This window comes from Vulpes vulpes, chromosome 14, assembly GCF_048418805.1.
Source record: "Vulpes vulpes isolate BD-2025 chromosome 14, VulVul3, whole genome shotgun sequence".
Classification (NCBI taxonomy): Eukaryota; Metazoa; Chordata; class Mammalia; order Carnivora; family Canidae; genus Vulpes; species Vulpes vulpes.
The window spans coordinates 1,340,961-1,364,286 of record NC_132793.1 but is presented as its reverse complement, the minus strand read 5'-3'; the positions used below and the strand labels follow the sequence as shown (position 1 = coordinate 1,364,286).

At 66.5% G+C, this 23,326-nt stretch overlaps 2 protein-coding genes across 2 annotated transcripts; one reads left to right on the top strand and one right to left on the bottom strand.

Moving 5' to 3' along the window:
• The first annotated feature begins 8,227 nt into the window (after nt 1–8,227).
• RPS21 (ribosomal protein S21) lies at nt 8,228–9,368 on the top strand. Its single transcript, XM_072735419.1, has 6 exons — nt 8,228–8,353; nt 8,584–8,646; nt 8,727–8,790; nt 8,903–8,974; nt 9,173–9,228; nt 9,306–9,368. The coding sequence occupies exons 2-6, from the start codon at nt 8,597–8,599 to the stop codon at nt 9,313–9,315; spliced, it is 252 nt and encodes an 83-aa protein (XP_072591520.1). The 5' UTR covers nt 8,228–8,353; nt 8,584–8,596; the 3' UTR covers nt 9,316–9,368.
• Nucleotides 9,369–9,434: 66 nt separating this feature from the next.
• On the bottom strand, nt 9,435–23,005 carry CABLES2 (Cdk5 and Abl enzyme substrate 2). The gene is made up of 10 exons (XM_072735418.1): nt 22,511–23,005; nt 15,884–15,955; nt 15,694–15,786; nt 14,653–14,730; nt 14,133–14,241; nt 13,529–13,694; nt 13,063–13,166; nt 12,612–12,718; nt 11,688–11,892; nt 9,435–11,444 (listed from the first exon to the last, which is right to left on the bottom strand). The coding sequence occupies exons 1-10, from the start codon at nt 22,975–22,977 to the stop codon at nt 11,304–11,306; spliced, it is 1,542 nt and encodes a 513-aa protein (XP_072591519.1). The 5' UTR covers nt 22,978–23,005; the 3' UTR covers nt 9,435–11,303.
• Between the last annotated feature and the right edge of the window lie 321 nt (nt 23,006–23,326).

Here is a 23,326-nt window from a genome sequence, read left to right as displayed (position 1 = left end):
AGCGGGGGTGACCCCTTGCAGACTCAGCCCCGCGTCACCGTGTGGGAACGCGCCCGGAGGGACGCGGTGTGTGTCCACGGGGGTTCGTGGTGGCGCCAGGCACGGTGTCCAGGCGCAGACGGTGGGGGCCTCCCGGGCCGGTGTGCCGGGAACCGGGGGGCAGCCCGGAAAGCACCCAGTCCGATGCCCGCAGCCACCCGACGTGTCCTGGGACCCGGGCTCCCCGAGGACGCCGCCCAGGACGCCGCCCAGGGACCAGGAGACAGCTTGGGGCACAGCTTGCCGCTGGCCTATCCGGGTCCAGAGGGTCACAGAGGCGGCGAGGGGGCCCTGGAGGCGCAGCTGGGGCAGGAAGGGGTGTGTGTCGGGCCTCAGGTGGAGATGGTGCCGGCGGGACAGGTCAGGGCGCCCGGGGACCGACCCCCCACGGCCTGCCCCCGCACACCAGCTGGGCCCGTGCTTCTGCGGGAACCCCCAGCCCTAAACAGCGTGCTGACTCAGCCTGGGGCCTGTGTGCGGAGACGCTGAGTCATAGCCCCCCCTCGCACTGTCCCACGGCCTGTCACCGTGCAGGCGACCTGCAGCTGGTGCCCCAGAGGCCGCCTGTGAAGTGAGCCCTGGGCCCCGGCCTCAGCCCGCCACATCCCTCGGGGGGCCGGAGGGGGGCCGGGGGCTCCTGCACCCTGTCACCCTGATTTCAAACACGGGGGGCTCACGGACACCCGATTGGCGGGGGAGGCACGGGGGTGGGCTGGCTGGGCAGGAGGGGAGCCCTGGGGAGCCCTGGGGCCGCGCCTGCCCGGGGGGTGGGGGTGGCTGGGCGGCTGCAGGCCTCGATCCGCCTGGGCTCCCACGTTTACAAACATGTGGCCCGCGGCTCCGCCGGGGAGTGTAAACACATGGCGCTGCGCAGGCTCCCGCCAGGCCGCCCTCTCCTTCTGGAAAACCATCTGGGCCCCACGCCTGGCGTCACCTGCGAGGAGCGGTGGGGAAGGCAAAGACCCGCTGCCGGGCGCCCTGAGGTCAGATGCCTGGCCCCCCCGGACCCCTGTGTTCGTGGGGCACCCATGCTCCGGGGGGGGGGCACCGGCCACGGCTATGTGTGACCCCGCCCCGGTCGGCTCCAGCCCTGCTGATCGCGCCGCGCTGCTTGGTCCTGTCCCCGCCCCCCCGAAGCTCCCCTGGTGGCAGCCCATGTGCCCACCTGAGCCCCAGGGGGCCGGGCATGTCCTGCCCCCCAGGGGAGGAAGTGGCGGAGGCCGCAGGGAGCTGAGAACCTCTGCCTTTTGCTGAGCCCGCACCTCTCCCTGCCCACCCCCCTCGCTGCAGGGACGCTGGGGACACTGGTGGGCGTAAGGGCCTCTCAGGGCGTGTCCCTGGTGACAACGTCCCCCCCTCACAGAGGCTTTCCCTGGCCACCCGGCCTAGACCAGGCATTCGGAGAACAACACCCTCCTGAGGGGGTGTCCCGGGCACTAGTGGCCAGTGGCACCTCTCCCCCCAGTTGTGACGACCCTGGCACGGGTCCCGGGGAGAGCCACCCCGGGTGAGACCCGCTGTCCTAGGCCTCTTCCTCAGGTCACACGCTCCCTGGGGTCGGGGAGCATGTGCCAGGCACACTGCAGTGCCCACTGCCCACCCTGGGACCAGGACAGCTTCTGGCACCACAGCCACCTGCCCGTCACCACGTGTACCAGGTCATGGCAGGTGGAGGGGCAGAGCTGGACACCCCAGGGCCTCTGGGGCCCAGAGCGCCTGCAGAGCTGGGCTGGGGAGGGGGTGGAGCTGCTGCAGTCAGGAGGAGCTGGGGGGCTTAGGGGGCCCGAGAGGAGCTGGGGGTCTAGGGGGTCAGGAGGAGCTGGGGGGTCGGGAGGAGCTGGGGCTTGGGAGGAGCTGGGGGGCCTGAGGTTTGGGAGGAGTTGGGGGGGCCAGGAGGAGCTGGGGGTTGGGAGGAGCTGGGGGATCTAGGGGGTCAGGAGGAGCTGGGGGGTCCAGAGGAGCTAGGGCGGGAAGAGCTGGGGGTCTGGGGGTCCGGGAAGAGCTGGGGGCGGGAGGAGCAGGGAGCCAGTGGAGCAGACAAGCCTGAGCGGGGCCCACACACCTGGGGCAGGAATGTGGATTCCGTGGCTGGGCGGTCCCGGGTAAGCTGGGAGCATGGGGCGAGCTGGGGCAGCTGCTGATGCGTGGGGTGCAGGTGGCGGGCGGCTGGCCCCCCCCAGGGCAGGCCCGACAGCGGCCTCCCGTCAGCGCCCGGGGCTGGGACCTGGGCCGCTCACCCACCTGTCTAGTCACTGGGGCCACAGCGGGTGTCCCCGCGGTGCTCACCCCGAGGCGTCTGCAGCCGCCGAGCCCCAGGACCCCCGGCCCCCCCTCCACACAGAGGCCTCCTGGCCAGATCACCTCACCCCTCCGCCTGCCACCGGCGTCCGGCTACGGGAAGGGGGGCGACTTCCTCACCCTGGGCCGCTGCCTCTCCCTCTGTAAAATGGGCTCATCGCTGTACCTCCCCTCGGGTTGCGCGGGCGGCCGTGGGCCCCGCCAGGTGCCGTGGGCGGGACTGTCCCCAGGAGGCCGCAGCTCTGGCCGCTGCGGGTCCTGCAGGAGGCGGCGGTGGGCAAGGCCCAGCTGGGAGCTGTGGCCTGGGGCCCGCTGCCTGCGCTGCTTGCCCACCTGCACGCTCAGCCTGGGCCTCCGAGGGGCCTGACGGCTGCTGGCTCACCTCGCCGACGGCAAAAGGGCGGTGCCGGGTGCTCCCTGTGTCCTCGAGTGGCAGCACCCCCGGTGCCACGGAGCCACCACTGTACTGCTCGCCACCCTTGGCAATTCCCTGCTCCCCTTTCCTGCGGAACCCCGACCCGGAACCCGGGAGGACCCCGGGAGAAGGACGGAACCAGGGGCGCTTGGGAAGGTGAAGGGCCAGGGGAGGGGGATGGCGCTGGAACAAAGGCCACTCCCAGGCCCCCCGGGCCCTCGAGATGGGGGCGCCTGCGTCAGGGCTCGTCTGTGCCAGGGCTCGGGGCGCTCGGGCACAGACCCTGGCCTCCGCCCCGTGGGCTTTCCTGCCTGTGCTGAATCGAAACCCCACCCGGTCGGGCTGGAGCGTGTTGGCTTCCCGCCAGCCTGGCAAGCCCTCTCGTGTCCCCGGGACGAGCCAGCTGGATGCCCTGCGGGTGCTCGTGACGGAAGGGCCTCCTTTCCTGTCACCAGCAGCCCCCAAGGAAGGGGTGGGGACCCGATGGGACGGGCTTGGGTGTCCCCCACCTCGCCGTCCCCCCGCTGCCCCCAGGTCCACCCGGTGCACAGGCCCAGCCCCCTGCCCGGGCTCCCGAGTGCCCTCACCCACAGCCTGGGTCGGCGGGAAGGGGACTGGCCCAGCGCGACGGCGACCTGGCACTGCAGAGCCCTGGGGCAGCTCCGCCTGGCTCGGTGGGCACGGGCAAGCGTCCAGGGCTGGAACCCTCCGCATCTGCACTCGTGCTTTTCGTCACATGTGGGTTACAACTCAATGAAAAAAATCTTCATAGAGTAAAATAAATAGTAAAATGACAAAGTAAAAAACTTGAAATGCAGTAAAATAAACTGACATATAAATAAAAGAAAGTGAAACAGTAAAATAAAATGAAAAATGAAAAAAAAATAAAATGAAAAATGAGATCACACAATAAGGTGAAGTCGAGGGGGGCGGGGTGCTGGCCCGGCCCTCCCCGGCTCCCCGGGCGCTCAGCCTGCGTAGTGACACCAGGGCCCTAGGCCCTGAGCCGTGGTGCGGACCTGGAGGGTGGGCCTCATGCCCACCACGACCTCCTACGACCCTCTTCGAGACTGGGGAGGGCCAGCGGCCGCCTGTGCCTCTGAGATCAGAGACGGTCCCAAACAGCCCAGACGCTGCGGTGGCAGGACCCCGCTGGAGGACCCCGCTGGAGGCGCGCAGCTTGCTTGTCCCTGCCCTTCGGCCCCAGGGAAGGGAGCCGGGTGCTCCCGCAGAGACTGGAGGGCGGCTGGAGGGGCCGGTGGCTGCAACTCCTGGCCAGGTCTGGTCGGCCCTGACCTGCCGCTCACCCTGGCCCCCGCCCCGGGCCCGGAAGGAGGGTTTCCTGGTTTGGGGCTGGTTCCCTTCCACACACAATGCATTTCAGAGCGGCCTGGCTCCGCCTGGCCCAGAAACAGCTGCCGTGGGAGAGGGGAGGGGAGCCTGGAAGGCGGCGCTGCCCCACAGCCGGGGCCTGCTTCACCTGTGTCGGAGGGGGCCTGCAGGATGTGCCGGGGCGTGGGCGGGGGCTGCTGCGCGGACACCCACCACGTGCTCCTGGCCACCATCGCCTGCCCCGGCTGCCTGCGCGGGGACCTGTATGCGATCGGGTGGTTCCAGTGCAACTTCCTGTCACCGGCTCAGGATTCAAATCTAGCCGTATGACCTGGGGCCACAATATAAGAACAACGATGATGACGGTGGTGATGATAGTGATTGTGGTGGTGGTGATGGTGGTGATGGTGGTGGTGGTGGTGGTGGTGGTGGTGGTTGGTGGTGATGATGGTGGTGATGGTGGTGGTGATGGTGGTAGTGGTTGGTGGTGGTGGTGGTTGGTGGTGATGATGGTGGTGATGGTGGTGGTGATGGTGGTGGTGGTGGTGGTGGTGGTGGTTGGTGGTGATGATGGTGGTGATGGTGGTGATGGTGGTGGTGATGGTGGTGATGGTGGTGGTGGTTGGTGGTGATGGTGGTGATGGTGGTGGTGGTTGGTGGTGGTTGGTGGTGATGATGGTGGTGATGGTGGTGATGGTGGTGGTGGTTGGTGGTGATGGTGGTGATGGTGGTGGTGGTTGGTGGTGATGATGGTGATGATGGTGGTGGTGATGATGGTGATGGTGGTGATGGTGGTGATGGTGGTGGTGGTGGTGATGGTGGTGATGGTGGTGTGCTGAGGGCTCCGAGTGCCACACTCGCACTGAGCACTGCACTATTCGTCCGTTGCATGAGGACACCCGCAGCCTGGGGGGTGGGCGGCTCTACTACCATCTCCCTCCCTTTACAGCCGGGAGAAGGCGGCTGAGTAATCAGAGTAATCCAGTCACCAGTTAGGAGGCAGAGAAGGGTACAAGCTTGGCTTGTGATCCGCATGTGGTGTGGACGGTTAAGGTTATCCAGAGCACCTGGGAGGGGAGAGTGAGGGCAGGAACAGGCGTACCTTCTGGAGTAGGCACAGGTGCACTCAGGGACCCTGACGGCCCCCCCCCCCCACCGCAGCTGCCGCAGAGCTTTTGGGGGCTGCCCTGGGCTCTGCAGAAGGGCTCAGCCGGGCAGTGTCTTCAGGTGCCAGGTCTTCCTGCCCCCCACGCCCTCTGTCCCTCCTGGCCTCTGGCCTTTCCCCAACCCGGAGTCCCCACAGGAGGCTCAGGGGACGATATACCCCGTGGCAAGGGCCCAGGGGTCTGAGGGGACGGCTCAGCTCGGGCAGCGGGGGAACGCGGTGGGAACAGACCAGTGAACCTCTGTCCTAGGGCCTCTCTGGAGCTGCAGGCGGCGCCACGCACAGCTCTTGGACGCCCCACAGTGGCTGCTGGGGAAGGTGCAGGTGCCACGAGGCTGTCATTACCTGGGCTCTTGAGGTCTGCCCCAACTCCTCCCCTACAGGTGGCAGGGGCCCTACCGAGAGGCCCACCTGGCTCCCATCAGGGACCTTGCTCCCTGGGGGGACCTGTTCGGACAGCAGGGTTTCTTAAGAGGGGCTCAGCCAGATGTTATGGGCTGGACGGTGCAGGGCACAGAATTTCCCCCTGAAGAACTTGGCCTTGGGACTCTGTCCCAGAGGACTGTATACACCCACTCATGTCCTATAGTCTTACTTTTTTTTTTTTAATTTTTTTTTATTATTATTTATGATAGTCACACATAGAGAGAGAAAAGCAGAGACACAGGCAGAGGGAGAAGCAGGCTCCACGCACCGGGAGCCCGATGTGGGATTCGATCCTGGGTCTCCAGGATCGTGCCCTGGGCCAAAGGCAGGTGCCAAACCGCTGCGCCACCCAGGGATCCCCTTACTTTTTTTTTTTAAGATTTTATTCATCCATTCATGAGAGACACAGAGAGAGAGGCAGAGACACAGGCAGAGGGAGATGCAGGCTCCTGCGGGGAGCCCGATGTGGGATTCGATCCCAGGACCCCGGGGTCACGCCCTAAGCCAAAGGCAGACACTCAACTCCTGAGCCACCCAGGCATCACACCTTTTTTTTTTTTATTGTGTTAAAATACACATAACATGGGGCACCTGCTGGCCCAGTTGGTGAAGCATGCAACTGTTGACCTCGGGGTTGTGGGTTTGAGTCCCATGTTGGGTGCAGAGATTACTTAAAAATACGATTTTTTTTTTTAAGATTTATTTACTTATTCATTCAGAGAGAGCGAAGAGAGAGGCACAGACACAGGCAGAGGGAGAGGGAGAAGCAGGCTCCATGCACCGGGAGCCTGACGTGGGATTCGATCCCGGGTCTCCAGGATCGTGCCCTGAGCCAAAGGCAGGCGCCAAACCGCTGTGCCACCCAGGGATCCCTACGTTAACCATTTGTAATCACGCAGCTCAATGGTATTAAATACATCAGTAAGCGCTACCATGGCCAACCGCCATCGCCAACGCTCTTCATTTTGCAGAACTGAAACTCCGTCTCCCTTAAACGCTACCTCCTGCTCCCCTTCCCCAGGCACTGGCTACCAGCACCCTACTGTCCCCCTGATATTGAGGAGTCTAAGTACCTCACAGAAGTGCAGGGATCCCTGGGTGGCGCAGCGGTTTGGCACCTGCCTTTGGCCCAGGGCGCGATCCTGGAGACCTGGGATCGAGTCCCACGTCGGGCTCCCGGTGCATGGAGCCTGCTTCTCCCTCTGCCTGTGTCTCTGCCTCTCTCTCTCTCTCTATCATAAATAAATAAGAAATTAAAAAAAAAAAAAGTGCAACTGAGGGCCCCGGCGGGGGGTGGGGGGGCTCAGTTGGCAAAGCCCCTGCCTTCATCTCAGGTCATGATGCGAGGACTCTGGGCTCCCCGCTCAGCCGGCGCCTGCTTCGCCCTCTGCCCCTCCCCCTCCCCCTGCTTGTGCTCTGTCCGACAAATAAAATCTTTAAAAGTGTAACTGAGCAGTATGCGTCATCTTTTGTGTATTCCCCTCAGCATACACTTGAACCTTGAGGTTCAGATTCTTGTTTCCCTTTTTGAGGCCGAATAATACTCCTCCGTATGCGTAGACCATGTTTTCATCCATTCATCCGCCAACGGGGCGCGCGGGTTGCCTCTGCCTCTTGGCTCCCCGAGTGTCGCTGCCACAAACATCCCCTTGGGACCTCGCTTTCAGGCCTCCGGCGTGCGCGCTCCTAAGAGGACTCGCCGGATCACTTGATGAATCTGTTTTTGGTCGAGGAACCGCTATACTCGCCCCCGCAGCGGCGCGCACGTGGCGGTTGTCCCGACGACCCGCCGGCGCCCCGATTCCTCCCGATTCCTCCAGGCCGACACTGGCTTTGGTTCCTGCCGTCCTGGCGCGGGTCGGGTGCTGCCTCCTCCTGGTCCTGGTTTGCCTCCGCCACCGCCTGACCTCGAGCATCCTTAACGCGCCGCGCTCCTGGGCCGTCGCACACCTCGGGGCGGGGCCTCCCGGAGTCCTGCGCCGACTTCCGCCTTGGGCGATGTCTGCTTTCCCGGTCAGTCCCGGGGGCTCTGTCCCGCGCACCGACCCCTTATCAGACGTGTGACCTGCAGGGTCTCCTCCAGCTCCGTGGGCGGACGGAAAGGTCTTCCCCACCCCCGAGCCCCAGGCGGAGGGAGAAGCGGGCTCGGCCGCCCGCCGCGTCGCCGTCCCCGTCCCCGTTTCCGTGCGAGCCCGGCCGCCCCCGGGGCCTCTGGTCCCGCCCACGTCATCGGGTCCGACGTCCTCAAGCTCGCGTCGTTCCCTTCCGAGTCCGTGGTTCCAGGGCCTTGGCCCGACTCCACACCAGCCGTGAGGCAGGGCCCGCTCCCCGGCGGCGGGCGACGGCCCCGCTCCTGCCCCCGCGGCCCCGGCCCGCCGCCCCCGGACGCTGCGCGAGTCCCAGGCGGCGACCCCCGCCCCGGAGCCCAGGCCGCGGAGGCCCCCCCCCGCCCCCCGCCCGCCGGCACCCGGGGTCCCGGCCTCGCCAGCCCGCGCCCCGCAGCCCGCCCGCCCGCCGCGCGGAGGCCCCGCCCCCGCCGGAAGCGGAAGTGCGTCAGGACGGACGGCGGCGCGCCGCGACCCGGAAGCACTCGCCGTGGCCCCGCCCCACCCGCCCATAGCGCTGCCGGGGGACGCGGCGCTTCCTTTCTGCGCTCGAGCTCGTGGTGGCGGCAGCAGGTGGGCCGCGCGCCCGGCCGGGGGCTCGGGGGCTCGGGGGCTCCGGGGCGGGAGGTCCGGGGGGCTCCGGAGTGGGGCCCGGGGGCCGGGACCGGGGCCGCGGCGGGCGGGGCTGGGGGCTCCGGGGCGGGGGTCGGGGCCGGGGTTCGGGGGCTCCGGGGCGGCGGGCGGCGGGCGGCGGGCGGGACTGGGGCCGCGGCGCAGGCCTCACGGCGCCGCGGGTCTCGCAGGTGCGCCCTCGACATGCAGAACGACGCCGGCGAGTTCGTGGACCTGTACGTGCCGCGGAAATGGTGAGCGACCCCCGCCGCCCCCGCGCTCCCCGCCCCCCCCGCGGCTCCCCGCCCGCTCACCGCTCCCCGCCCCCCCGCAGCTCCGCCAGCAACCGCATCATCGGCGCCAAGGACCACGCGTCCATCCAGATGAACGTGGCCGAGGTGAGCGGGGCGGCGGAGGCCCGTCCTGTCCGGGAGGAGGCTCCGGGGGCGGCCGCCGGGTTGGAGCCACCGGCGCGCGGAGGCCTCCGTGACCCTCGCGGACCGTTTGCAGGTTGACAAGGTGACCGGCAGGTTCAACGGGCAGTTTAAGACCTACGCTATCTGCGGGGCCATTCGCAGGATGGTGAGTCCTGGAGGCTTGCTCACGGCCGCGCCTTCCTGGGGGTGGCATCGGCTGCGGGGCCGCAAGGACCCTCCCCACAGAAGGGACAGGAGCGGCTGAGCGCAGGGCGCCGGGCCGGAGCGCCCCTAGCACCGGGCGGGCTGAGGCCTGCAGGCGGGCCGGCCTGCTCCCCCTACCTCCTCCTGTGCCTTCTTCCAGGGCGAGTCTGATGACTCCATCCTCCGGCTGGCCAAGGCCGACGGCATCGTTTCAAAGTAAGAGGGCTGGCGTGGGTCCCGCGGGCCTGGATCTCTCTAGGATCGACGCTTTAACGTTTTTACTTTTATCCTAGGAATTTCTGACAGGAGAAGACCACGGACGGGGGACATTTGTCGTAAATAAACAGTAAAACCCATTTGTGTTGTTCTGTGATCGTGGGCGTCCGGGAGGAGGGGCCCCTTCCACTGAAAGGAGGCAACAGTATGTTGCAAAACCACATTTATTTGAAACCACAAATACAGGACTATTTGCACACAAATCATGACATGTGACTTGACAATGAGGTCAGATAGCCGCTTAGCGCGCTTTTCAATGCACAGGTGCCGAGGGCCACAGCCGGCCCTCCAGTCATGCACCCAGGCTTGTAGAGAACGAGGGCTTGAGGCTGGCTTGAATACTGGCTTTGTCCGGGGGACTGCTGAACACACGGGCAGCTCTGCGTTGACCACAGGATGCGCAGGGTGGCATGGGGTGGGGAGCTACAGGCGGGCAGGGGCCAGGTCCACGTGGGAGTTCCCAACGACGGACATGGGCTGGGTCCCTCTCCACGCTCATAACCCAAGAACATCCTTGAGACGTCAGTGGTCCAGGCTCCTACCCGGGAGGGCACTGCCCGACCTCGCAGCTCCATCCTCCCCCTCGGGTACATGTGGGCTCAGCCACCCTGCGGGGAACAGGGAGGTACTCTACAATAAATACGGTGGGAATACGGACTTGGGCTTCGGCCTCCACACTGTAGGCTCCCAGCTGGCCTGCGGGCAGACACCGGGCCGGGCTGCACGGAGTTGCTGGTGCCTGAGGGCCGTGGTGAGCAGCACTGGGGTCTCCTTTGTGCAGAAGCACATATGCACACGAGTACGGGGGTGGGAGGCTGCAGCCCCCATGACAGGTTCGCAGGACAGTGGTACGGAAGCAGCTAACTGGCCCAGCCAACGTCATTTTTGACAGCAGCTCACCCAAGGGGGAGACCCCCTCGGTCCTTCACTGTGCTCTGGAGAAGCAGGGCCGGGACGTGCAGGACGCCAAGACCACGGGCCCTGTGGGCATATGGGGCACAGGCCTGCATACAGGTGACGGCCACTACCCCTTCCTGCCTGGAAGAAGCTGTGAGCACGAACCCTCCTAGGGAGATGCTGCCGTGGGGGGCAGAGCTGTGGAAGAGCCTGTCTCCCGTCTGCTTGAGGATCGAGTGTGGCTTCAGGTCACAGCTTCAACAGATCTCACATAACCAATTTTGTTCCCTTAAAAAGACCCATAGGACCAAATCCCAAGTAACAATAAATACACTTTTTCTCGGTGACAATATTGCTTAGGAAGATCAAGAGCCAAGAGCAAGCAATCCAGTCATCCTGAACGTCCAGAGTGTCGCAGGGTTTCCTGGTGACAGGTGAGGGATGGGTCCCCCGAGGGGCAGGCCAGTGTCTGCGCCGAGGCCCGCTGGGGTGTGTGACACTTGGGCACCAGGATTTCACAGTGACACGATGCTTGGAAGAGTAAAGAAGGACACAAACGAGTCTGCTCTGGTTGCCTTAACGTAATGCCAGAGCTCCGCCTGTGGATGCAGGGGAGGCGGTGGGCAGCCCCGGGACGCTGTGGGCTGCGAGGGAGCCAGGCCGTGGGGGTGCAGTGCCGCGTCTCCACATTCAAAAACCCAATACAGCCAAGACTAATACTTAATGTTAACTTCAGCAATTTCGGTGTTTGGTGGGTCTGGAAACCCCATCTCCACTGCGATGCCTGCAGAAGACGTGAAGGAGGGTGCCGCAGAGCCGGGATGACCCTACACGGTGAGCGGCCGGTGCAGCCCGCCCGCAGGCACGTGGGGAGGAACACAAAACCTCCCATCCTGCTCCTGTGATGACACAAGCAGGCCCTCGGGAATACGTGGTGGCACAGTGCGCTTTGGAAGGACACTAGGGTGTGAAGACGATGGCATCAGTCGCAAAGGGCAGGCGAGCCCCCGCCGGGTGGGCGTGCACGGCAGCGCCGGGAACACCTCCTGGGCCCCAGTGTGTGTGTGCCTGCGCCGGGGCTGTCCCGGTGGCTCCTGGCACGGGGAGGCCAGCCGCGGCTAGCACTGCTGCGTGAGGCGTCTGTAATGAGGTAACACCTGGCTCTCAGGAAGGTAGAGCGCGAGTTCCAAGGCCACCAGCACCGTGAACTCGAACCCAATGAGATCCCGTCTGTTGAATCGAAACCTTTCTTCTAGCTTCTGTGTTGAAAAAGGGAGAAGGTTACGTGGGGCCCGGGCTCTGCCTCCCACCCAGGGCAGTGGGTCTGGGTGTGGGCACAGGCCGGGCTCCAGGTGCCTGGTGGGGGGACAGCGGGGTGCAGGCCTGGGAATGGGGGCAGGGGTACAGGCCTGGGCGTTGGGGGGATGGGATCATGGGGGGGGTGCAGGCTGGGCTGAGGCCGGGCTGGGCGGTGGCAGTGGCGGCAGGACAGGGGTACTCACGTCGATGAGCTGCTTCACTTCGCTCCTGCGGAGGTCGCTGCTGATCTTGGCAGCCAGCAGCACGCAGGCCCCAGCGCACAGCTTGCGGTTCTGCTTGTTGAGTTTGCCCTGCAGGACGAGCTTCTCGAAGTACACGTAGGCCATGGACACCGTCACGGGCTCCAGGCTGCACTCCTCAGAAAGGTTCCGCATCTCCCGTTTTAAACTGCAGGTTTGCACGAGGCCAGGTGCTCACGGCACGGGCCGAGGAAGTGGCCACCCTCTCCCTGCCCACGAGTGGCCCTCTGGGCTGCGCAAAGAGCCCCATCCCCTGCGGGTGGGCATGGCCCAGCACTCGGCCCGCAGCATCCACCCCGCACTGAGCTGTACCCCTGGACCTACACCGTCCTCCAGGGGACACCACAGAGGACACGGTCCCTGCTGTCCTGTAGCAGCGAGGGGGACAACGTGGGGAGAAAACTGCCCATGGGAAGGCCCTGAGGCGCAGACAGGCTGATGTGCATCTGGACCTCAGTGGAGCCACCCCTCCCCGCCCCGGTGTGACGCGGGGACCAGAAGGACCCAGGGCAGGCACCGGGAGGCCCCGCTCCGGACAGTCCACCGCTTACTCGCTGCGAGCTCTCGGGCAAGCCTCCTCGGCCCTCGATCCCATGCGTCACGGGGGCAGCACAGTGCCCACCTCCCACGCTGTCGCGGGCGTCAGGGAGGAGGACCAGCAGGTGCGGGTACGAGAGGCAGCGATGCAGCCTGGCCCGCAGAGGTGGAAGGCAGGGGGCCGGGGGGCTGCCGCTACGGGCCTGGGCACATGGCAGGAGGGGGCCCTGGGTCTGCGTGTGTCAAGCTCAAGGACTCCCCGGAAATGGGGGAGAGAGGAACGGCCCATCACGGTGGCGGGGCCCCGAGACCTCGCCTCAGCCCCCTCACCTCCTGATCTTGCTCAGCGTCAGTTTGATGTGGGGGAACTTCTCTCGGAAAGTCTCGTTCATGTCCTTCTTGAGGTCAGAGGGCTTCACGTACTCTATCACCGTGGTCTGCGTGCAGAAGGCAGCAGGGTGGGGGCCGGCCCTGCACAGCTCTGGGGCCCCCCACCCGGGCCCTGGGGGCGACTTCATGCTGGCCCGGTCTGCAAGCATGACCGTGCTGTGGCTTCAGGCACCAGATGTGACAATGATGCCCCAGGCCAGAGGGTGCGGAGTGCGCAGGCCCCCAGGGTGGGCCAAGGGCATGGTGGCCCCAGGTGGAGAGCTCAGTGGCCCTCTGGCCTGCCCACCCGCTCCTGTCCCGAGGCGCTGCCAGTGTCCTGGGCATGGGGGGCCCAGTATGCCCCCAAACCACAGGGGTGTGGGGTGTGGGCATGAGGTGGCGCTCAGCGTACCATGTAAGATGCGAAGATGAGGACCCGCTTGTGCTTGCCGCAGGGCCACTGAGGGTCGTCCAGGAGGTTGGGGTTGTACTCCAGCGCGTCGCCCACGTCAGTCCCTGCACGCAGACGGCAGCCCTGACCCACCGCGAGCCCCGAGTTTGGGCCCACCGGGTTCTGCTAACCCAAGCCTCAGAGGGAAGCACGCTCCTGGGGCCAGGAGAGGCTGCAGGCCGTGGTTCCCCGTCCCTGAGGGCTGGGCGGAGGCGGCTGTCCTGACGGGGAGGGACCCCAGCCCCCAAGCCACCTGTGGACCCGGGCTCTCCGCGGCGCATGGTCAGGTGACGCCGAGGCTGCTCTCACGGGAGCCCCTGCTCTCCTGACCCTGCTCCCAAGCCTGGCGCCCTGCCGGCCACGTGCTGTCCCGCGCCCAGCCCGTGTGGCTGCCAGCCCTGCGCCTGGTCAGGGCACACCAGGCTACCTAGTTCCGTGCCGGTCGGTGCTGACTTGGCTGGCGCAGGTTTGTATCTGGACGCTGGCAGAGTCCGGGGAACGCTGGGCCGGGGCTGGGGTGGCAGGCCGTGGCTGTCCGTCTTGTGTGCGACCAGGGCATTGGTAGGGTACAAGAACTTGGCATAAGACACCACCTGGAGGGGCAAGGGTGCCTGGGTTCAGTCCCTGTCGTCCCTGGGCCCACGGCCCCGTGCCAAGAGCAGAGGTCCGAGCAAGCCCTGCCTGACCCCTTCCTGCTGCAGGAAGGGCCCCCACAAATGCCACCCTTGCCATCCTGTGTGGGATCTGCAGCACGGGAACCTCCTCCCTGCCCCTGAAGCCCCTGGCCTCTGACACCGGTACAGACGTGGCACCGGGACACCATCCACACTCAGGTCATTTCTCGTCACTTGGCTGCTGAGCGAGACGACAGGCCCGTTTCTACAGGGCTGTGTGGCTTCCTCCCACCGACACCACGCGTTTTGGAAGATTCAAGGAGATGCCCCTCCATGTGTTCGTTGCCTCAGTGAGCACAAGCTCCGTGCCCGCCCGCCCGCCCGCCTGCCCCAGCCGTGCACAGCACCCACGCTTGCCTTCCCATCTGCTCCCAGCTCGACGCCTTCCAACTCAAAGACCATCTCAGAGGACACGGAGACGCCGCCGGACGGGTGCCTCTGCTTCTGGCTGTCCACCCTCAGGTCACTGCAATGTGCGGTGGGAGATAGCTGCTGCCTTCCTCTGCCCCCGGAGGCCGCCTGGTGCCCCCCCTTCCCAGGCCCACGCGCTTCCCGTTAGAACACCCTGGAGGTCGGCAGGAATGGAGCAGCTCCAACCCCTACCAGACTGCCCGGGCCTGTTCCAGGGGAAGGTTCTCTACTGCCAGGTCCCCTGGTGCTGTCCCTGCAATGGCTGTGTCCTTCCGGAGTCATGGAGTTGCGCACGGACGCACAGCAGCATCCCCATGAGGAGCGTCCCAGGCAGCTACACTTAAGCAGCTCAAGCGAAGTAACGGTGCGGACACGCCCCTGCTAGAGCCAGGGCCCCGTGGCCTTCGGAGCTCCCGAGCAGCTTCGGCAGCCTCGGGATCACTCCCGGGCTCCCCGGGCCACTCACCTGACCCGCAGGCCTTCTCCATAGGGCAGGACCGAGAAGGCTGCACACAGGGACCGCTTGGCACAGATGAGCACGATCCTGCGGGGAGGTGTCAGTCAGAGCAGGTGGCGGGCGCTTCTGGGAGAGAATCCCTTCCCGCCCGGACTTGGGTAGCGCAAGCTGCCTGGGGTGTCCAGGGGACAGGAGAGCCAGTCCACGTGCTTGTCCTTGGTCCCGCCGGTTCCCTCCGGGTGCTGAGGGCGCTCGTCCCGGGGCAAGCGCATCCCCTCCACACGACGTACAGCACAGGAAGGTCTCGCCTGGCCCAGGCAGGCAGGGGCAGGTCTTGGGTTGGGACTCACTGGGAGGGGCCGGGCTTTGGAGGGTACTAGAGGCAGAGGGGGTGCCCAGGGGACACAGGGGGGCCCCATGCTCAGCCAGCCTGGACGACCCGCTGGTGGAGTCAACGTCCCGAACCAAACTGGCCGTGAGGTGCCCCGTGCGGGAACGTGTTTCTCCCCTCTGGGCCCAGCTCTGCCCTGCCCTGCTCCAGCAGGGGAGACTCCCCTCTTCTCTGGCTGGGACCTGGCACCTGCGCTCCCTGAAGCCAGCCCAGAGCTCGGGCCTGCCCCTCAGCCCCAGCATGAGCCTGTCATGCTAGGGGTCGTGCTGGGTGGGGGGGGGCGTCCAGGCCCCTGCTAGAGCACAGAGCTCCCTGATCAGGGCTGGGGCGACGGGAGCCCCAAAGGGCCCCCGTGCCAGTCCTGGACCCTGGTTTGGGACACCTGGATCCCGCCTTGAAGGTCAACCACCCCGTGCTGCCCAAATAACACTCAGCCCTGCTCTCATGGCCACGCTGCTTCACCACGGCCGCCCTGCGTCCCTTCACCCCACACTTTACTCAAGCTGGCGTCCCCTGCGTGGCTTGTCACCCAGGTCCCGGCCCCCGCCGAGGTTTGAGGCCAGGTGTGGCGGGCAGCTCCAGGGCTGCAGGCAGGGGCCCAGGACCGATGCCAGCCCCGCCTCTGGGCGGCCACAGGCTTCCCCCCGGGCACCTGGTACCTGCTGTTCCTCGTGTCATACTGCCTCATGTTCTTGATGAAGTGAGTCTTCTTCAGGCCTTTGTGTCTTGGGGATCCGGATATGTGTTTGGTTCTGCCAGGTAAAAACCAGGTCACTCTCCGCCCCCTGGAGACACCCTCTGGCCCCAGAGCAGGCGGTGGCCGGGTGTGCAGGGTCTCCGAGACCTTACCTCTGAACGGAGGCACATCCCACAGCGTCTTCCAGGAACTCGAGCGAGCAGCGCTGGGAGGCCACTCGCCTTCTGTAGAAAGACAGAGCAGGGCGTCAGCTAACAGGCCTGGGGCGCAGGTCAGGAGCCTGTCTGTGCTGAGGTCTCAGCCTTGGGCAGGGCCGCTGAGGATCAGTTGGCCAGAAGAATCCAAGGGGACCAGCACCCTGGCCCGCTGCTCTGTCACCTCCCGGAGCTCAGCCCGGCCATCCCGAGTCCTCTCTGGCCCAGGACTGGCAGGGCAGGTCACACTCCCCCACAGCAGGCTGAAGGCAAGGCGGGGCTTCAGGAGGGCCTCTGGAGTTGGAGAGCACCCCTGGGCTCCCAGCCCGTGTTGGGGGCCTCTCAAGCCCGAGGGCTCAGAGACCCCGTGCAGCCGCACCCTCAGGTCAAGATCACGAAGCCAGGCTCCTGGCAACGAGGCCAGCGCCGCCGTCACTTGTCGACCCCTAGTCCTCATGGGGCCGACACGCACATCCCCCAGGAAGGGCCACCTACAAGGCCACATACAAGGGCCCCAGGTCCCCACACTTTCCCAGCAAGAGGGAGGCTCCCAGAGGCCAAGGCTGGGTGGTCTAGGCAATGGAGCAACACGGTGCTGCGCCTGGCTGGGCCGCCATGTGCCAGGTGCCCCGTGTGTCTAGAGTGTGAGTGGGTCCGGGCTCCTGGGGAGGGTGTGGGGGAGGCGACAGACGGCCGAGGAAGCCACTTCTGGGAGCTGCAGCCTGTGCAGAAGCAGCAGGGCCCCTGGCTTGCAGACGAGGCCCAGAGCGGTCAGGCCACCTCGCCGGGTGGAGCCAGCCTAGAGTCCAGTCACCCAGATCAGCGAGTCCCCAAGGAGCCAGAGTGATAGGCAGTCCCCGCCATGTGCTAGGGGCCCAGCCGCCACCTCTCCCTATAGGGGGACAGCCTGTGGTGGCACAGAAGCTGGGAACCAGCCCCAGGTCACACAACAGGACGGTGCTGGGGGGTGATGTGAGCACAGGGGTCGGTCAGCCAGGGGAGCCCAGGCTGCAGTGGCGCCTGAGCACCGGCCGGGTGACACAGGGGTGGAGGCACCAGGGGCCTCTGCAGGCAGGGGTGCTCACGGGGCAGCAGGAGGGGCGAGGTGGGCAGATGCCCAGGGTCCTATGAAACAGGGTGCGTGTGGGGGTGTGTGCTGCGAGTAGGTGCGTGTGCAGGACCCGTGCCGGGAACAGCAGCCACCTTAGGAGGAGCCCGAGCGCCCTGGAGGTTCTGTGCTGGCCTGGCGGCAGGCTCGGGCCCCCGGAGCAGCGCGGGGCATCCTCAGGGCACCTCCCAGGTGCTGCCCAGCGGGCTCCCACACCTGGGGCCTCGTGTGCGGGGTCCAGGCTCAGGGCCTGATGGAGCGGCAGGTGACACATGGGCCTCTGCTGCTTCGCTCACGCTGCCCGGGGGGCTCAGGGCTGGCTGACGCCACTTGGCTCATGGAGCTTTTAAACCTGTTCCCAGTTGCTTTTGCAGGTAGGTGCTTTTCTTCCACTTTTCTCTCCTAATAAGCATTTTACACACTCAGTCCTCACGACAGCTGCACGCCATGGGCACTGTTATCACTCTCACTTCACACGTGGGGAGACCAGCCAGTTGCCCGAGGTCCCCCGGTGGGCCAGGTGGTGCTGGGACGTGCGCAATAGCAGGTGGTCCGGATGCTCGCCGATGGCAGTGACACTGCGACTCCACGCCCGTGGGCCCTGCCGGGCTGGAACCAAGGCCACCCCTCAAGTGCTCCTTTCCTGAACTCGCCTCTGTTCCACATGCGCTGTCTGGGCTGTGAGGAAAGCCTGTGACGGCGCCGGTCACGGAGCCCCGAGCTCTGAGGCACAGCTCTGCGGGGGCACTTGGCACCTGGGAGGCCCAGGTGTGTGGCCCACCATGCTCTCAGAGGCAGGCTGACGTGCAGATCCTGGGGAAGGGGGCAGCGTCCCAGTCTGCAGAGGTCTGAGTGAGGCACGGTGACAGGCTAGTGGCTGCAGAACATTCTGGAAGGGGAGCCTTTGTGGGCAGGAGGGAAGCAGCCTGCACACTCCAGGGATCCCAAAATCCTTGGGTGTGGAGGTGACCGCGTGTCGGGTGGCGCCCGTGGCAGCCAGTCTGAGGGTTCCCAGGAGGGGAAGGCGGCGGAGAAGCAGGCAGCCAAGCCACAGGCGAGGCATCGGAGGCCTGGTCGTGGATGCACCACCTGCAGGGGCCGCCTGGGTGCTGGAGGTCGCTCCTTAAGTGCCCCTTTCAAAGTCCTCACGACAGTGAGGCCAGTCAAGCTTTGGCAGTGGTTCCTCTGGAGGAACATCCAGCCCCTCCGTGAGTCCCCCGCACAGCCCCCCAGCACGGATGGCCCCGGCCAAGGGTGCCCTGCTCAGCCTCTCTGGGATCCACCCCGGGGGGGTTCTGCGTGGCCAGCAGGAGGCCGGGCACGCTGCACTCCCGGCGTGCCCAGACACAGAGTGCCCCGACTCTGTCGTGAAGCGCTATGACGTGGGCAATGCACGTTGGGGTGCTGGTGTGGTGGGGGTGCTGGCTGCGGAGAGCTGCTGGGGGACGGTGTGTGCTGCCCCTGAGTGCAATATGCATTCACACCCCCATAAAAACACCATCAACAAACAAGCTACAAAAAACAGAACTTGGGCTTTCTGCTAGCGGCGCTGCCACCCTCCTCTGCCCCCGGATGTCTGGGCAAACCCGAGCCCCCTGGGCCAGGAAGCCCCTCTGCTGAGCCGGTCAGGGTCAGGGTCAGCGGGACGGCGTCTACGCACCATGACTGGCCCGAGGCTGCCTGCATCGGACCCTGTGGGGCAGAAGGGGTCAGGGTCATGGGTGTGGGCGAGGCTGTCGGAAGGGCACAGGTGGCACCACACGGACCACAGGCCTGGCTGTGGCTCACTCTTAGCGTTGCCAACCCCCCACCTCGAACGTGAAGCGCACTTGCAAACAGGAAGACAGGTGAGTACCAGACAGCTCTACACCTGATGAACATCCTTCACTTTGTACCTGCAGAAATGCCCAGCCGAGGAAGGGCTCCCACCTCAGGTCTGTTTGGGGGCCAAGGACCCCCAAGCTGAGTGAGGGGCCGAGTGAAGGGGTCAGACCAGCTGGCATGGGGCTGACGGGTAACCGTGCAATGACCTGGGAGCTGCTCCTGCTCTGTGCCCTTCTGAGAACGCCACCCGTCCTTGCAGACCCTTGTGCACGCTTGGCCAAGGAGTGGTGGTCCTGGGTACCCCACTTCACCAAGTTCCTGCCAGGAAAAGCACAAACTCCAAATTCTAGCCATCTGCTCGTAGAGGCCTGAAGTTCCCAAGGTGGTCTCTGGAGGCCAGGTCTCGGCAAGGCCTCTGGGCCACCACGGGGCAATGTGCCTCTAGGCTCTAGCCTCATCAGCAACCATCTCCCACTTGTCTTCCAGCAAGAGCCCCCCCCAAATCAGAGTTGTAAGCAAAATGTCAGATGCTACACCAAAATTGGCTTAATTTGGACAGGAGCTTGACAGCTTCGGGAACACAAGTGGCTCCTGGCCAGCAGAGCAGCTAAAACCCAGGCCCTTTCCAGGGTGAGCCCTCCAGAATCACAGGGGTTCTGCTCTCCGCTAACACAGCAATGTCCCCGGCCTCAGGGCAGCGCCCCTGGCTCACCTTCCCTGTCTTTAGTATCTTGGGCACTCGTGAGCACTCTAGAGGGCTGAGCTGTGCCCTCCAAGAAGTCATGTTGAAGTCCTAACCCCTGACATCTGTGACTGTGACCTTATTTGGAGACAAGGCCTTTGCAGATGTGACCAAGTGAAGATGAGGCCATTAGGGTGGGCCCCGATCCAGTGGCTGGGGTCCTTATGAGGAGAGGAAGAGGCCAGGCGCAGACACAGACACGCAGGAGAAGCCACGTAAGACGGAGGCAGAGACTAGAGGGACACCTGGGGCCATCCGGAGCTGGGGGAGGCAGGACAGCTCCTTCCCCGGAGCTTCCCAAGGGAGCGAGGCCCTGCCTCGATCTCAGACCTGCGACCCCTAAGACAGTGTGAGAAGTGGCGGCTGCTGTCCAGGGCTGCCCTGAGGCCAGCAGGGGCCTGAGGACCTGTTCCTGCTGGAGGAGCCCAGAAGCCCGCCTGCTGGCCTTGAGTGACCGCAGTGTTGAAATGAAACAGCCCATTAGAGGTTTGAGGAGGGAAGGATGGACTCCCCTGACTCGCTCCCTGGCTCAGCAGAGGCCACACCGGGCTGAACCCTGGGTATGAAATGCAACTTCCCGGTGTGGCCCGAGCAAGAGCACTCACTGGGTAACCTGCTCCTGAAGAGTGTCTGCTCACCTGGCTCCCGCCACCCCCCCCCCCCCCCAGCCCTTGACCTCACCCGACCTCACACAGCCCCTCAGGTGGGTGGCAGGTAAGGCAAAAGCACTTCACAGAGGAGTAAACTGAGGCTCAGTGAGGTTCCCGCCCAAGGTCACAGAGCCCCTGACAGTCGACCTAGGATGACAGCCACCTGTCCGCAGAGCCTGGGTCAAACAACCCACATGGTACAGACCTCAGGAGGCCCTCAGTCTCCTCCACGCCTGAAACACAACTGACCCTCAGACCGGGCCTGCAGCTAGGGGCCCCCCTGGCTCGGCCAGACGTGCCTCACATGCTCTGCAGCGACTTCCCTGTGGGCAGAGCCGGCGTGGCCCAGAGGCAGGAAGGAGGGAGAGGCGGGAGAGGGTTCAGAGCAGGGGCTCAGGCCACGGCTGGAGGGACATGGGGACGGGTGTGGGTGCAGCAGGAAGACCAACAGGCCCCCCGGCACTCACGCCACATCTCATCCCGTGCCAGCTTCCTCCTGGGAACGGGCAGTGCAGGGGCACCACCAGCCACTGCGGCCTCGTAGCACTCCTGGTTACAGGCGCTGCATCCAACATCCGCGCCCGAGCCCTTCCCTGGAGCGTGGTCTGGGGGGCGGGCCGCTGCCTAGCCCACTTTGCAGGGTTTGGCCGGCAGCAGGGCCGCCATCTGCTGACCAGAGAACCTAAGACGACGCGCAATCTGTCCAGAGCGCACACGCACCCCGAAAGGGGGCGGCCCGGCGTCCGACGGTGGGTGGAGGGCAGACCCACCCTGCTCTCAGGCCCGGCAGCAGGCGCACCACCTCTCCCCTGAAGCTCCGCGACTCATCACACAACAGAGGGGCTTTGCCACTCGGCTCTGGTGCACCACAGAGGGACCCCAGAGACCCGGCGTGACCTGGGACCGTCCTCAGGGCTGACTCTATAGCTTCAAGGAGGAAGACAAGTAGGCTTCAGGGCTCTGGCGTAAAATGGACCGATTTCCACCAGTGAAGCAGCTCTTCCTTACACTCAGCCTCTGCGCAGTGAGCAGCCCCACCTCCCCAGGGATGGCAGGAGTGTGGTGCCGAGTGGCCACGTCCGGGGCCGAATGACCCTTTGGCACCACTCAGCCCTGTGCCGTCTCTGGGGCCTTGGCCAGGCCTGTTGGTGGTGAGGGTCAGGTCCTCCCGGGCCGCCCAGGAGGCAGCCGCGTCTCCGTACAGCTGAAGTCCTCCCGTCTACGGTGTGACGGCGACCTCGGTAAGCTCTTCTCCGGGGGCCACACACCAGAACTCGGACAACCAAGCCTGAATTCTGGCTCAACCCATCGAGGGCCGGGGTGAGCGGCAGCTGCGGCTACTACAGCCGTGATGGCCTCGGGTGAGAAGGGCCAACCCTGAGCCCAGGGCCTGGCGGCGGTCTCCGGGTCTCCGGGCCTCCCACCTGCGCAGGGCACGGAGCCCGAGGGCGCTGCTCTGGGCGCCTCCCTGCACACCCGCGGGGCCAGCCTCCGGACGGCCTGCCCTGCGGACAGTCGCTAAGCAGTGGCCTTCCTGAAGGACGGAGGCCCGGGCCCCAAATCACCCCTCAGGGTGAAGGTGGGAGGGCTCGGGGTCACCCCAGCCTCAGGGGCCGAGGCAGGGGCACCCAGAGCTGCAGCTCCGGGGGAACAGGGTGGGGTGTCAGGCAGACGGGAGGAGCAGGGCTTGGAGGGGGTGGCTGTTCTGGGGCTCCCTGGAAATGGAGTCAGGGCAGGGAGAGCAAGTGCGAGTGGGGATGGGACCCTGAGCTCAGAGGGGACCGTGGGGGCACGGAGGTGGGGGGGCTGCGGCCTGGCGCAGGAGGCTCTGTGACAGGCGGGGAGGCCCGGGCACCCCGGGGCGCCTGAGAGCAGAGCCCAGGGGGAGGGGCGTGTGGGGAGCAGCCGGGAGCGTCTGGGGGCGCTGATAAGGGCTGAGCGAGCCCCTATGGCCAGGCTCGGGGGTTGCCAAGGTTGAGAGGGGCTGGCGCGGTGACGGGGGCCTGAGCGCGGCGGACCCCGCATCCGGGACTCCCGCGGCCCAGGGTCACCTTCCCACCCCGAGGCCTGTGCGGGCCTGTCGGGGTCACGGGGTCACGGGGGGCCCTGGCCCAGGTCGCGCGCAGAGGCCCCGCCCCGCGCCTCGGGGGCGCTGACCCCGGACTCCCGGCGCTGATCCCGGCGCTGACCCAGGACCCCCGGCGCTGACCCAGGACCCCCGGCGCTGACCCCGCCCCCCCCCCCCCCCCCCGCCCGCTCACCTCTGGCGCTGCCCGTCCAGCGGGAGGCCCAGGCCGGGGCCGGGCGCGGGGCTGAGCAGGCCCTGGGGCGCCGGCGCCCTGGTGGCGGGGAGGCCGGCGGGGGGCGCGGGCGGCGGCGGCGGCGGCGGGGGGGCCCCGCGGGCGGGCGGCTCGGGTCCCGGGGGCCCCGGGGGTCCCGGCGGCGGCGGCGGCGGCGGCCCGGGCGGCTCGCGGGCCTCGGCGGGCGGCGGCGGCGGCGGCGGCGGCTTCTCCCCGCCCGGGCCCAGGCTCGGGGGCCGTCCGTCCAGGGAGATGTTGTTGAGGAAGAAGAGCGCGGCCTGGCGGCGCCGCGAGTCCCCGCGCCTCCGGAGCGCCTGCGGCGGGGCCCGGGCGGCGGGGCCGGGGCCGGGGCCGGGGCCGGCGGGCGGCGGGGCCCTGGCGGGGCCGGGGGTCGGGCCCGGGGCTCCACCCGCCGCGGCCGCGGCCATCCTCCGACTGAGCCCGCCGGCCGCCCGCCGCCGCCGCCCCGCCTGCGCGCATGCGCCCGCGCCCGCCGCCCATTGGCCGAGGCGCGCCCGCATGCAAATGCCTCGCCGTCCCGCCCACCCATTGGTCGGCGCGGGGGCGGGGGCGGGGCGCGGGGGGGGGGCTCCCGGACGGCTCCCCCGGGTCCTAGAGGCGGCGCCGCGGCGGCCGGAGGGAGCGGGAGAGCCCGCAGACGGCCCCGCGGGGCCTGGCCCGGGCCGAGCGGCGGCGCCGCCCCGAGTTCGAGTCCCCGCCTCGGAAACGGCGGCCGCGGGGCGGCGGGGTTCAAGTTCAGCCTCCGTCTAGCCGGAG